At 42.5% G+C, this 15,853-nt stretch overlaps 1 protein-coding gene across 10 annotated transcripts in view; it reads left to right on the plus strand.

Annotated features, from left to right (window-relative positions):
* The window catches only part of kcnma1a (potassium large conductance calcium-activated channel, subfamily M, alpha member 1a), a 1,078,085-nt gene that overhangs the window by 594,751 nt on the left and 467,481 nt on the right, over positions 1–15,853 (plus strand). For all 10 annotated transcript variants that reach the window (XM_072491599.1, XM_072491594.1, XM_072491595.1 and 7 more), the window contains exons 4-5: positions 774–867; positions 10,357–10,468. In XM_072491599.1, the coding sequence (XP_072347700.1) occupies positions 774–867; positions 10,357–10,468 (206 nt within the window). The remainder of the gene's footprint in view (positions 1–773; positions 868–10,356; positions 10,469–15,853) is intronic.

Here is a 15,853-nt window from a genome sequence, read left to right on the forward strand (position 1 = left end):
AGACTTGGCCGGTTTGCATGTGCGCTTTTGAGTCGAATACTTCTAAACCTTTGCATTAGTTCGGAGAGGTATTTAAATATATAATTCACCGACCCGCAACTCATCTACAGATTGGCAGATATAAATGTTTCTGGAGAGGAACGTTTCAGAGTGTTGTTATATTAATTTGTTTTCTATGAATTGCATGTGTCAGGATACACATTTTGTCAATAGCTGGTGCCTGATACTGATACACATGAAGAGATTCGATATCTTAGCATTCGCTATGGCTGCTTTTCATATAGAAAAAAACAATCCTGCATGAATTTAGTAACCCTTAAAGCACTGCTACTGCACATGCTATTTATTTAAAGGTATGGTATATTTGTGTTTTGATGCACCACATGTTAAGGGTGCACTGTATATATCCATGTTTAAGGAGTAGATTTAGTGTCTTTTGGTGTTTAAAAAAAATAAGTTTTAAGTATTCAGTCCTTTAAGGGTTAATCAAGGACCAACAAAATTACGATTGATATCTGCTTTATTTTTGCATGTTCCTTCTTTTACAGCAAACCCCATATATTCCTGATGCATTTTTGGTATTCCCTGATATCGGATGCTCTCTCCTCCTGTATGTGTAATGTTTGAGTAGTTTACCTGGAAAATTACAGGGATAAAGACTGATGCTATTTAGAAGTATAATGAGGACTGAAAATGTTTCATTGTGGTTTATATTTTTTGTTTATTGTTTTGTTCTGATTCATCATAAACGTTCCTTTCCTGTGTTTTACTAGCCCAATAGAATCCTGTCAGAATTTCTACGACGATTTCACGTTGCAGATTGACATGGCATTCAACGTATTCTTCCTACTCTACTTTGGACTGCGGGTGAGAACCAATTTAATAGACTTAAGTTGCATTTGGAATGTAATCCCATGAATGAAGTCCAGGCAGGTTCTTACACCGAGAAATTAAGCAGCATTATCACCAAAGGTTGTCAGCTTCATATCATTCTGCACAATGAGGTGTATGGTTGGATATTTATGTATGCAGAAATATAAATCCAGTAGGAAAAATGCTTGAGGTTTTCTTTTTGTTGTATTTGTTTCCTGTTGTCATGATGTAGTAAGATTTGTGACGGTGGGTTATCACCTATAGTATAACAAGTAACATATGCTTCCAATAGTCTCAGAGGTACTGCTGTTATTCAATCCTCCTAGCACTGTGGGGGGGGGGGGGGGGGGGGGGGCTGATGTGGTGCCTAGATTTGCTCACAATTTTGACCTGTTGCAAAAAGACATCTAAAATACATATTAGCTCCACCAATTAACTATGGCCAAGGTCACAGGACATTAGCTGATTTTGTTATATGTCTGTGCAAATGATTGTTGCTTGCTCCAGAAAGAATCATATCCGCTTTGATTCAGTCACACTTCTTCAATTCCAGGAAATAACCTCCAATTAGCATCTAGCTGGCCTCAGCAGGTTTTGCTTAAGTTCACCATTATGATGTCAGGGCCTTGAAGTGAAAGGCTGGGTTACCTACAGATTCCCTTTAACAGCGGAATATATTGTGTTTAACGTGGCATAACACTGGTGTTTACAGAGCCAGTTCTCTGACCTGATGTGTTCAGTGACACTGAGGAATGATTGTTGTAATCCTGCTCGGGACTGGCCATTAATGGCCCTCGTTTACCAAGAAGGGGTTGTGTTAACAGCTGGCTTTGTGAGGGAAGGACATTTAGTTCAGAGATCCCGACCTACACATCCCACTGAATGGGGAATTGTCACAAATGGTGACCGTCCTCTCCAAACCATGAAACTCAAGGTAGTGGGGGGAAGAGCTGCGGTGTTGGAGGTGGATTATCCAAATTGTTTCAAACTGTTCAGTGTAATATTTTAACAGAATTACACTCGAGTGGTTTTATTTGTTCCTGAAACAATGCCTGAATTCTCCCAGACCCCGCAGCCCATCACTGTCTCACCGTGTCTCCTATTGGAATTGCTAGGAATAATAGTTACTTTGTGCCTGCTAGCTTTGTCAAATTGGATAAATGTTTGGAAAGGGAAAATATTGCAGGGCTATGGGGAAAAAGCAGAGGGAGTTGGACTAGTTGGTAAGGTCTTTCAAAGAGCACAAGCACAATGCACTGAAAAGCTTCCTTCTGATGTTGTATGATGGTATGTGTTAGTGTATTGTCAGTAGTTTGTTATACTGCGTTTTTGGGGGAGAGATATGAATAAGGTTCAATTTTGGCTGGCCACTGTTAAGCAAGTGTTAATCTTAATGAGTATAATACAGAACAGAAAGATTGTGATGAGGAGGGAATAGAATGTTTTTTCACAGTTTATTTGAGAAATTAAGGACCTGCTTGCTATTCATGCATACAAAGGGTTGTACTAGGATGAAAGGATACTGTTTGGGGTGTCTACTGCTCCTGCAGTGTTCCAGAGCATCATGGATCAGGTACTAAGTGTGATGAAAGGATTGTGTTACCACTTAAATGACATTCTGAGAAAGAGTGCATTATAAAATTGAACAAAGTTCCAGATCAACTTCAGGAAGTTAAAGCACAAGTGTTGCTACATGGTGGTGAAGACAGATTCATTTTGAGTTACTGAGTTACCAGTGAATTACTTTAAATACAGAAATGACATGCCAGTTTCTGCCAGAGAAGTTTGTGAAGAAACTCATGAGAATGTGGTGCTCATAAAGTGCTTAATTGTGTCATGAAAAACTGGAGGAGTATTTCACATGTGGAACTGAACTGAAGTGTAAATCAAGACTGTCTCCTATGGGGTTTAAGAGTCATTATTCCCCCAATGTTTAGAAAAAGCTTGTTTGAGGAATTTCATCAAGAGCATATGTTTGTACATATTAAATCAGTTACAAGAAGCTATTTTTGGCATCCAAGGTAGATAGAAATATTGCAGAATTGGTGAAAAGTTGTTAAGTGTGCGTCAGAATAAGAAATGATCCAACCAAGGTTCCTATGTAGATAGGCCAACGAGAGGCGAGGCCATATTGGATTTGGTACTGGGTAATGAACCAGGACAGGTGTTAGATTTGGAAGTAGGTGAGCACTTTGGTGATAGTGACCACAATTCGATTAAGTTTACTTGAGTGATGGAAAGGGATAGGTATATACCGCGGGGCAAGAGTTATATCTCGGGGAAAGGCAATTATGATGCGATGAGGAAAGACTTAGAATGAATCGGATGAAGAGGAAAACTGCAGGGGGTGGGCACAATGGAAATGTGGAGCTTGTTCAAGGAACAGCTACTGCGTGTCCTTGATAAGTATGTACCTGTCAGGCAGGGAGGAAGTGGTCGAGCAAGGGAACCGTGGCTTACTAAAGCAGTCGAAACACTTGTCAAGAGGAAGAAGGAGGCTTATGTAAAGATGAGACATGAAGGTTCAGTTAGGGCGCTCGAGAGTTACAAGTTAGCTAGGAAGGACCTAAAGAGAGAGCTAAGAAGAGCCAGGAGGGGACATGAGAAGTCTTTGGCAGGTAGGATCAAGGATAACCCTAAAGCTTTCTATAGATATGTCAAGAATAAACAAATGACTAGGGTAAGAGTAGGGCCAATCAAGGACAGTAGTGGGACGTTGTGCTTGGAGTCCGAGGAGATAGGAGAGGTACTAAATGAATATTTATCGTCAGTATTCACACAGGAAAAAGAAAATGTTGTCGAGGAGAATATTGAGATTCAGGATACTAGACTAGAAGGGCTTGAGGTTCATAAGGAGGAGGTGTTAGCAATTCTGGAAAGTGTGGAAATAGATAAGTCCCCTGGGCCGGATGGGATTTATCCTAGGATTCTCTGGGAAGCTAGGGAGGTGATTGCTGAGCCTTTGGCTTTGATCTTTAAGTCATCTTTGTCAACAGGAATAGTGCCAGAAGACTGGAGGATAGCAAATGTTGTCCCCTTGTTCAAGAAGGGGAGTAGAGACAACCCCGGTAACTATAGACCAGTGAGCCTTACTTCTGTTGTGGGCAAAATCTTGGAAAGGTTTATAAGAGATAGGATGTATAATCATCTGGAAAGGAATAATTTGATTAGAGATAGTCAACACGGTTTTGTGAAGGGTAGGTCGTGCCTCACAAACCTTATTGAGTTCTTTGAGAAGGTGACCAAACAGGTGGATGAGGGTAAAGCAGTTGATGTGGTGTATATGGATTTCAGAACAGCGTTTGATAAGGTTCCGCACGGTAGGCTACTGCAGAAAATACGGAGGCATGGGATTCAGGGTGATTTAGCAGTTTGGATCAGAAATTGGCTAGCTGGAAGAAGACAAAAGGGTGGTGGTTGATGGGAAATGTTCAGACTGGAGTCCAGTTACTAATGGTGTACCACAAGGATCTGTTTTGGGGGCCACTGTTGTTTGTCATTTTTATAAATGAAGGATAGAGGCGTAGAAGGTGGGTGAGTAAATTTGCAGATGACACTAAAGTTGGTGGTGTTGTGGACAGTGCGGAAGAATGTTACAAGTTACAGAGGGACATAGATAAGCTGCAGCGCTGGGCTGAGAGGTGGCAAATGGAGTTTAATGCAGAAAAGTGTGAGGTGATTCATTTTGGAAGGAATAACAGGAAGACAGAATACTGGGCTAATGGTAAGATTCTTGGCAGTGTGGATGAGCAGCGAGATCTCGGTGTCCATGTACATAGATCCCTAAAGGTTGCCACCCAGGTTGAGAGGGTTGTTAAGAAGGCGTACGGTGTGTTAGCTTTTATTGATAGAGGGATTGAGTTTCGGAGCCATGAGGTCATGTTGCAGCTGTACAAAACTCTGGTGCGGCCGCATTTGGAGTATTGCGTGCAATTCTGGTCGGCGCATTATAGGAAGGATGTGGAAGCATTGGAAAGGGTGCAGAGGAGATTTACCAGAATGTTGCCTGGTATGGAGGGAAGATCTTATGAGGAAAGGCTGAGGGACTTGAGGCTGTTTTCGTTAGAGAGAAGGTTAAGAGGTGACTTAATTGAGGCATACAAGATGATCAGAGGATTGGATAGGGTGGACAGTGAGAGCCTTTTTCCTCGGCTGGTGATGTCTAGCACGAGGGGACATAGATATAGGACAGATGTCAGAGGTAGGTTCTTTACTCAGAGAGTAGTAAGGGCGTGGAATGCCCTGCTTGCAACAGTAGTGGACTCGCCAACACTAAGGGCATTCAAATGGTCATTGGATAGACATATGGACGATAAGGGAACAGTGTATATGGGCTTTAGAGTGGTTTCACAGGTCGGCGCAACGTCGAAGGCCGAAGGGCCTGTACTGCGTTGTAATGTTCTATGTTCTTTCATTCCACAGTCAAACACCAGAACTTGATGGGGATGAGTACATCTAGATTTCTTTGAAATGGAAGAGAAGTACCTTGTGCTGGCCAGTAGCTATAGCAGATGGGTAAATGTTGAGTCTATGTCCACTACCACAAGTAGGGGGAAGGCAGAAACAGGCGATTGAGTTGGATGATCAGCCATCATCATAATGAATTTCAGAGCAGGCTCGAAGGGCCAAATGGCCTACTCTCGAGGTTTTGGGAAGTTGGTTTGTAATTTATTGTTGCCAGAGGTGTTGGTGTCAGATAATGGTCCACAGTTTACACAGTACAAAGTTTGAAATATGTTTGAGTAAGAATGGTGTCAAACACACTTATTACTATATGATCCAGCATCAAATGGTGCCGTAGAAAGAAGTGGACCGATTGTGAAGAAGTATTTGCTAGGTAACAAGCTGGGCAGTAATTTCCAAGTTTTTCTTCAACGCAGTCTAGGCAACTTTTGGTTCTTACAGAATTATCCCACAGTCTATAACAGGTTGCTCACCTTACGAGTTAATGTTTTTAAAATAAATTTAGAGTGCCCAATTCTCTTTCTTTCCAATTAAGGAGCAAGTTAGCATGGCCAATCCACCTACCCTGCACATCTTTGGGTTTGTGGGAGTGAGACCCACACAGACATGGGGAGAATATGCAAACTCCACACGGACAGTGATCCGGGGTCGGGATCGAACCCGGGTCCTCAGCGTCGTGAGGCAGCAGTGCTACCCACTGCGCCACCGTGCCGCACTCTTGCAAGTTGGTATTTAAACATCCACCTAGGGCAAGGTTTAATTTGCTCAAGCCTGACATCAATAGCAAAGTAAGATAAAAGCAAGATGAAGTGAAGGTGAATCATGAACACAAGGCATAAAGCTTGTAGAGTTCAGTACTGGTCAGAAGGCCATGTTGAAAAACCACCAAGGTGATCAGGAAAAGTCTGAAAGAAAGTGAAAATCACAAAGAAATTGAGAAGTTTGGCAACATCACAAGAGTCTACTGGTAGTGTAAAGGGAATCAGGCTCTTTGATTAAGAAAAATCAATGTCACAGTCCCAACCAATGTGTGGAGTTGGTTTCAAAGTTCAGGTTTGACAGTCGTGTTGAGAGAGCAGAGTCAGCCTAATGGAAATGGAAGGAGATACTTGAATAGAAAGAGAAGGTAGCTGGATAGGTTAATTGAAAGTATGTAGGAGGGAAGAAGAAATAAGTTCTCTTTCATTACTTATTGTCAAATCGTGATATCTTTGTGAAATGCATACTAGAGTTAAGGAAAACAATCTTTGCGTGTAAACTCCTCTGGTCATATCAGCTATAAGTTTTGGCTGTGATACAGTAAAATCAAATATGCAATTCAACCTGTTAAATTTTCAGGTATTGTCGATGTTGGTTTAGTCATATTATGAAATGAAATTATAATATATATATATTATATATTATTATATATATATTATATGTATGTTTCTGGAGCATACCTCTTCATTCACCTGAGGAAGCAGCAGCGCTCCGAAAGCTAGTGACATCGAAACAAACCTGTTGGACTTTAACCTGGTGTTGTAAGACTTCTTACTGTAGTCATATTATATTCTGGGAACACTAGTACAGGTACCATTTTACATTAATGTATGTTTTTTTTAATTGTGGAGGGAGTATAGTATATTAGAAGAACCAAACATGTTTTTACACTGCCCTTTCTGCTGCCTTGTCTGTTGGGGAGGTATAAATAAAGTTGTTCAATAATGGCTGCTTGCAGTGGAATATGTGTTTGACTTAATGCAACACACAACAGTATGACTCTGTTTTCCTTTGAGAGAATCCCCATTCTCTCCACACAACCTGGGGCTGGGAATATTGTGGCTGCTTCTCCTCCATAGTCACCACCAGTGGTAGTTGACATTTGGATGATCAAAGTAGTGTGCTGGGCGAGTTTGAATATTTTGTTACTGCTGCACGCCCTAATTTAAGGCACACAAAGAAGTCTTTCAACACCAGGTTAAAATCCAACAGGTTTGTTTCGAATCACTAGCTTTCGGAGCACTGCTCCTTCATCAGGTGAGTGAAGAGGTGGGTTCCACAAACACGTATATATAGACAAAGTCAATGATGCAAGATGATACTTTAAATGCGAGTCTTTGCAGGTAACCTAAGGCATCAGTCAAACCTTTCGAAGCCCAATGACTGCAATCAAATTCAAAGTCAACAATTCTGACCGGGGGTTAAATCCTCTGCAAGCGGAGCCAAAGAACCCAACTAGTCTGCAACTTGAGCATTAATCTTCAGACTGACCAAGAGAGAAATTGAATCAAAATACAGCATCAGAGATTTTAGACAGAAGGATGAGAGGATACATCGGGTCCTTATAGTATCTCATATCAAAAATCAGAATCACTCTTGATTTAACAGTAATGTATTTTTAATATTTTCATGTGATTTTTGTGGTGCAGCCCCCTCAATCTGTATTAATAATGGAATTAGATCATCTGGGGTTCTGTCTCTGCCTCTTGTTTGATTAAAATTGGAAATGTACAATTACTTAGGATTTTAATTTATAAAAAGAGTCAAAAATTTCCAATTCAAAATTCCAAATAATGCCTTGTCACATATTTTGTTCCTAATGAACTGAGTAATGTCTATTCCATGACATCAAACCTTTCCTTGCTTCATGTTCCTTTCTGCATTTTAATCTGTTTAAGTTAATAAATACATTGCCTGCATATGTAGAGAACCTTGTTACAAATCCTGCACAAAACAAAACTTCAAGTTAGATCTGAGGGGAATTTGTGTGTGAGCATTGGCTGTCTTTAGGGCAGGCACGCTGCTATTCTAATGCCCCTTTTTGTTTCCTCATCAAAAATAATATTCTAACAAAGGATTATGCTTTACTCCAATGAATACAGTGGCTAGGTGCTGTGGAGGGGCTGGAGTCAGTAGGCCTGCTTGATGTTTCAATCAGCCTAGTGCGGAGAGTTCCATCCACCAGGTTGCTCAGTGGATTAGCTCTCTCCAGCTGAGGAATATGCACCTTTCCCTTTGCTGGGTTTATTTTGTCAGTTGAACACGCAAGTGGCCTGCAGGCGATGTGCTTGGAGGCGGTGTGGTGGTTATAGTAGCAAATCATGCGTCAACCTCCGAAGCAACTCATGACGCGTTTGTGTGCAGCTGCATGGCCTTCATTAAAATTGACGTGTGTAGATACAACTAGGAGGATTCAGGAGAGGTTCTATCTATCTGATGCAAAAATAGAAGTTTCATTTTGCCTGCTCAGTAACGGAAATAAATGCTGAAACCTTATTCCGTAAATTTTGCCCCAGGCAGAAAATGACAACCTGTTTGTTGGTCAAGTTAAAGAAAATGTCACGGTCGCCATTAAAGTAATGAAAGAGCAGTCTGGCTAATAAAAGATTTTCTTGCTGTTGAATTTTGTAGAGTTATTCAGCGACGGCGTTAAAATTAATATCAGAAACAAGCACATACAACCATTTGATCACAAACTTGAAAGGGCTCAAAGATTAGTTACCTTCTCCACTTCCCCCGCAGTTGATGTGAAAATGAGCAAAGAACTACTAGAAATGCACCAGGGAACATGGGAATAGGAGAAGGCCTTTCAACCCCTTGAACATGTTCTGCCATTTGATTTGATCATGGCTGATTTGTTTCTTAACTCGTTCTATCAGCCTTGGCTTCATCGCCCTTAAATCCTTTGTATTCTTGGTTCATAATGTATCAATTGCTATTCTCGGGAAAGGCAAGTGTATTAGGAAATGGTATAAGGAAGCAGAAGAGACTTTCATATTCCATTATGTTTATACAATGAATAATGTTAAAATGATCATATCATATGAAATGACAACACCCCGAAATATATTTATTATGGGCTGAGGTGTTGTCACATTGCAGAGCGAAACATGTGCCTCTAATACTGGAGTACTCGGTGAGGCAAATCTGAGTATTAAACATAGCTTGGTGAGAAGTAATTTGATTCTGTGTGGAGTCTATTGAGGTTCACTGTAAATCTCTTTGGCGCAATTGCCACAGGACAGTGCAATGTGGGAATTGTTTTGTGAAATTACTGCATCGACTTTCAAGCTGGCCTCCTTTCCTGGGACTGCACTGATTTTCCACACCTCTTTTCATTCTTGCTAAGTGAAGGATTGCAGCTGGGATTTCTGTGGAAGTAAATGCAAAATTGCAGTTTAATATTTCTGTAGGTTGACGAGTCCAACAAGTTAAAGTTACTTTTAAGGAAAATTTCCATCTCAGTTAGATGACAGCAGCCCAGTACCACCATGCACTGCCCATAGACTCATAGGGTTAACACAGTTGCTTCACAGCTCCAGGGTCCCAGGTTCAATTCCCGGCTTGGGTCACTGTCTGTGCAGAGTCTGCCCCGTGTCTGTGTGGGTTTCCTCCGGGTGTTCCGGTTTCCTCCCACAGTCCAAAGATGTGCAGGTTAGGTGGATTGGCCACGCTAAATTGCCCCATAGTGTCCAAAAAGGTTAGGTGGAGTTACGGGGATAGGTCTTAGGTTACGGGGATGTGGGCTTGGATAGGGTGCTCTTTCCAAGGGCTGGTGAAGACTCGATGGGCCGAATGGCCTCCTTCTGCACTATAAATTTTACGATTCTATGACTGTTGCACTAATGTTTTTGCTGATGGGAAGTTGCTGATTTTTGGTCAAAGTGCTCAATGCAGAAAGAGGGAAAGAAATGTGTCAGGTGGCATGGAGGTAAAACTAAGAAGGATTCTGACGTTCACCTTTCCAAAAGGCGGCTGGGGATGTGTGCCAGCTGTGTGTGAATTCCGTTCTCAGAGAAGTTTAACGTTCTGTGTTTAGGCTGTTAAGACCTTAAAGAATTTTCACATCTTGCAATGCTATCCCCAGAGACCCAGCAATTCGCAACTCATCACATTATATTGATCCGAATATTAAGATATCTAACTGTAAAAACTTCAAAATGTAAAGTGTCTTCATGTTTTGACAATCTCTTGTAAAACTGAATGAACCCTGTCACGAGAGGGGATATTAAAATCATGGTGCTTTTATTTCTCTTCCAGTTTATTGCAGCAAACGATAAACTGTGGTTCTGGTTGGAAGTGAATTCTGTGGTAGATTTCTTCACCGTCCCTCCTGTGTTTGTGTCTGTGTACTTGAGCAGAAGCTGGCTGGGTAAGTTGGACGTCCTTCATCCATGTCAACCACAAACGATGATTGTTCTAAGACTAGTTGTGTCAAAAAATGTTTTATATTTGTGCTGGCGATTCTGCATCATGAATAATATTTTCATATATTAAGACTTAGAGTACATTGACACTAACCTTGGAGTGTAAATTGAGTCCCGTGCCTGACTTGAGAGTGAGCCCAGAGAGCCTTAGTCACATCCTTGGTTGAGGTACTTGATTGGGCAGCAACTCCAGAATCAGATTGTACTTTGGAATAACTGCAGCGTCACTGAACCCAAAGCCTTTTTGTGGCCACACTTGGAGATAACCTGTGAATGCACCTAATGTCACGATAATTGCTTGTCCAGTTGACATTGGCGTCCCTCGGGGAATGTGTGAGGATCCCCTTTAATACAATATATAAAAATTGGTCAGGTATATTGTGCAGGAACTGAGAAGGAGAGCCTGACCTTGTGTGCACCAAACAAAGAATGAAAAGCTGTGATAGCAGAAATGTTATTGAAGCGGAAAGGGTTCAAATATTATAGTTTTGTCACCACCAGTAGATCATAAAAATACTTCAAGCCAAACCCTTTGCTAAAATAATCGCAGCAGAAATGGTCACTTAAAAACCATCTCTTCTGTATTTCTCATTTGCATGCTGATATAATTAGGGCTTTAATGAAAGACCATTTTGAGCTGTGAATGATTTGTGTTATTGCTGGTTTCCTAATCAGCCTTAGCTGACCTTAGTAACTCCCTTTTGAAGTTGTACTATTTATCCAGATGCTGCATGTTACATATGTTCCATTGCACTTTTGCAGCATCCAATCTTTTAATAAAACATCTGGCTGGCTCTGCAGTAAATGATAGATAAAGGCATAGACGTTACTACTTGGTAGGGGAATGTGAAGTCAGCCTGATGCTCCTCTCTCCCCTCCATCCTCCCCATTGCTCTTTGGAATGTGTTATATTTCTCTCTCACCTCATTGCCAGGTCCCAGAATTACTCCTGAATTCCCGCTCCTGATCTCTTTATGAATCAATGGTAGGAGGGAGTTAGAGGCTGTTTTGTAGCCCTGTGAAATATCACAGGGTGTAGGATCAAGCAGTGGGTTCACTGTGAGTTATGAAGGCTGATTGTGCTATGCACCAAGCATGTATAAAACATCAATAAATCTGATTTTGGAGCTATTGTGATCGGTTTGAGAGTTCAGTAAGTTTATGTTTATGAGTTTGAAGAACTCATCTGAATCTTGAGATTCTTTTGCTGCCTTTTAACTCCCTCCTACTTTTTTCCCCCTTTGTCTTTGTGTCTGGAAACTGCTAGTGATGTCACCGCGAAGCTATTACCAGGACTTGGGGTTGTGGGAAAGGTGACCACTTTCAGGATGAGTTTACACTCATTCAAGTTAATGAAGTACATTTATCACCCTGTGATCATTAGAAGGATTCAACAAGAGTTCCTTTTACAGTGAGGAATGACATGTCCATTGTCTTGTATCTCTGGTAATTGGATGAAGAATCTGGTTAAGATAGACCATTGAATCATGCTGAGATTGCTGTAATTCAACTCTCTAAAGTGAGGCATCTTCTATTTGATGTTCACAAGTATCCACCTCATTACTCAATATGTAACACTTTCCATTCTCTGATCTGCAGTCCTATTTTCTGGGGGGTGTTTGTCCTTCGAGATTATGGAAAATATCTTGGGTAAAATCGTGTAATAGTAAACAATCCTTTTGGGCTCTGGAACCCACACACGATGTGCCCAGCTTTCAGTCAGGACGATGGTCCTCTTTCTGTGCTGACCAGAATATTCCTATGCACAGTATCAGTCTTAGTGAGCGAATGTCTTCAGCACACAGGTAATCTAATTTGGCAATTGCCAAGGAGCCATAGAGAGGCTGATTGATGGGAAATAACCAGCGACGCCCACATCCGATTAACAAATTATAAAAAATTAAAATATCACACTGGTATACCAGTTTCAGAGCTCAGGCATATCCCCAATGTAACATAGAGGGAAATGGCCTTGATGTACAAGACTTGGGAGTGTTTGGTGTTGATAGTGGGTACCTGAAATGGGAATGGGTTCCATTCCCCAGCATCAACGTTGATAAATAAGTGACTTTTTTTTAAAGTGTGAAAGGTAATTTGCTGATAAAATCTAAGTTCACGCTCAGGGCTGTACAGAGATTAAAGCACTGTCGGGAATATGGACTGGGCAGAAAGTATCTGTAAATTGTGAGTCACATGTCCAATGCCTGCCTTACTGGTAAAGGCTGAATATAATGCCCATGCCAAAAACAATCTTTAAGTGTTTTGCAGACACAAGCATGGGCACTATACAGTCTGTTTGAAACCATCAAGATTGGGTTTCCTCCAGGTGTGGACTCCACGCCGAAAGTCCAGGCCATAACCAGCAAAGTAAGTTTCGGAAATATAACTGGTTGAATGTGGAGCATGGAAGAGCCGATGTACTCTTCCCAACCCTCCCAATGACTCCCACCCTCCTCTTCCCATGCTGATTAACAACTCCCTGCTCCCCACATCCCCATAAAGCCAGCAGTGGCCTAATCAACATTCACTCCTGTTCCTGGAGCCTGATCATTGAGGCACAGAGGCTAATTCCTACATGTGCCTCTCTCTCTCTCCTCCCGCCACCCCCCCCCCCCCCCCCACCCCCCCCTTGCTGCCACCACACCAATTTCTAGGCCTTTGGATTTGAGTTGATCTACTGCTTTAAAGGGTGTTGGCATCTCCATCTCATTGCCATGATGGGTGAGGCGTACAATTCGGTGACTTGCATATTAACGTGAGACTTGGTTTTTTTTTAAGTGTTCTTTCCTGTGTGATTCTTTTTTAAAATAAATTTAGACTGCCCAATTAGTTTTTCCAATTAAGGGTAATTTAGCGTGGCCAATCCACCTATCCTGCACATTTTTGGGTTGTGGGGGTGAAACTCACGCAAACACAGGGAGAACGTGCAAACTCCACACGGACAGTGACCCAGGGCCAGGATTCGAACCCAGGTCCTCAGCGCCATAGGCAGCAATGCTAACCACTGTGCCACCGTGCTGCCCTGTGATTTGTGATTCTTGCAGCTCAGTGGATGCCCAACAGCTTAAGGCTCTTGCAGACTTTGTATTCATGAGTTCAGAATCGTTTGTTCTGATCTCCGGCACTGTAAGGGTGAGGAGCGTGTGGATGAATTTTGGTGGTGATGCCTGATGCTTTGTAATGGGATGAGAAGGGAAACTTGACCCCAGAATAAACTAGATTGGCGCAGACTGATAGTCCTGGAGAGGGAGATAGAAGTTGTTTGATGTGTAGCTTTGCGAAACAGTAAACTGACCATAGCTCTGATCCTGAAAGCTGGACTGCAGCATTCTCTCGTCTTGTTATCAGTGGAATGTTAAACTGTTGAAATTGGCTGTGGGCATCAAAGCTGCATTCATATACAAAAGGGAACAGGCATTTATTTAGTGCCTTTCACAGCTTCGGGAAGTTCTCAATTGCTTCACAGCCAAGACATTTTTGAAGTGTGGTCACTGTAAGGCAGCCAGCTGGTTAGGTTGGGTTGGCTGGGCGAAGCACAGCTGCTCCTCCCGGCCCACAACAATCTTCGACTCCCTTCAGCTATCAGGTTTCCACAGGCTCCCGAAATCCAGCCAGCCAGCTTTAAACCTATGAGAAAATTGAAGGCACACATTCTCATTAAAATAGATGGTGCCAGCATTGGGGCAGCACGTAGCATTGTGGATAGCACAATTGCTTCACAGCTCCAGGGTCTCAGGTTCGATTGCGGCTTGGGTCACTGTCTGTGCGGAGTTTGCACATCCTCCCCATGTGTGCGTGGGTTTCCTCCGGGTGGTCCGGTTTCCTCCCACAGTCCAAATATGTGCAGGTTAGGTGGATTGGCCATGATAAATTGCCCTTAGTGTCCAAAACTGCCCTTAGTGTTGGGTGGGTTACTGGGTTATGGGGATAGGGTGGAGGTGTTGACCTTGGGTAGGGTGCTCTTTCCAAGAGCCGGTGCAGACTCGATGGGCCGAATGGCATCCTTCTGCACTGTAAATTCTATGAAAAATTACAACCTGGCACCATCTCATTCTGCCTTCATGAAAACTGAAAGTAGTCAGGCTTTCGGTGTATTGGAGTTGGATTTGACCCCACGAAGTTGGGCGTGAACCCCATAACCTTCCTTGTGCCCTTTCCATGCCGTCTTCCCAGCACCGCGAGAGGACTGCTTCGTTGTCAATAATAGTTCCTCTTTGGTATTGTAGTGGGCCAGTATGTTTGATGACTGAAGTTGCTGGTTTACTTTTGCGAAGGCTTCATCCTGTGGTGCCTGCCACAACCACCGCTGATTTTTCTTTAGTCGCAGGTGCAGTGGCGATCACAAAGTGGACAGATTTGGGATGAATTTCCCATAATTTACCAACCCTAAAATGGATTTCAACTCTGTTGTACTTTGTGGGGTCAGCGCTTCATTAATGACCTTGACCATATCCTCCATGGGGTCAAGGCCTTCGTTATCCATCCAGTACTCTAGGAAGATCGCTTAACCTGCCTGGGAATACAAGTTTCTCCCTCTAGAAGTATATGCCTGCGTTGGAAAACCGCATCAAGACCTCCTCCAAGCTCACTAGATGCTCTTGTTCAATAGTCCCTGTAATTAATATGTTATCAAGATATACTGCCACCCTGAGCATTCCTGGGAGAATATTTTCCATGACGCATGCTGACGAGACTCCAGTGGGCAGGCATGCATAGTCATACATGCCCTTATGGGTATTAATCGTGACGTACTTTCTAGATGGTTCGTCTAGTTCAAGCTGGAGGTAGGTGTGATACCACATCCAGTTTCGTGAAGGTTTGGTCACCTGTCTATTTCACATTCAAATCCTCGATGCGAGACATGGATACCAGTCCAGTCACGAGGCCTTGCTGACTGTGAGTTTATCATCTCCGCACAGGCAGATTGACTTGTCAGGTTTGAGGACAAGGACTATGGGTGTGGGCCACTCCTCAAACTGCACTGGCCGTATTATCCCCAGTTTTTACCTTCTCAAGCAATGTGTATGGGGCTGGCCGTGCCCGGAAGTATTTTGGCAGGGCGTCGGGATTAAAATAGATTTTGGTTCTTGCTCCTTTTATTTTACCAAGGCCCTCTTGCAATACTAGGGGTATTTACTAATAACCTCCTATGATTCACCGGTCACCAGTAAAAAAACAAAATTCCTGCTGAATCTTCTGGATCTAATCCCTGCCCATAAGACTTGGTCCTCGCCCTTGCATGACCATAAGTGGGAGTCGGGTCGTCCCCATAATTTTGAAAGGTTTTCCCCTATATGTGGCTAGCCTCACCCTGGTATCCCTTAGGCTTA

Source organism: Scyliorhinus torazame, chromosome 28, assembly GCF_047496885.1.
Source record: "Scyliorhinus torazame isolate Kashiwa2021f chromosome 28, sScyTor2.1, whole genome shotgun sequence".
Lineage (NCBI taxonomy): Eukaryota > Metazoa > Chordata > Chondrichthyes > Carcharhiniformes > Scyliorhinidae > Scyliorhinus > Scyliorhinus torazame.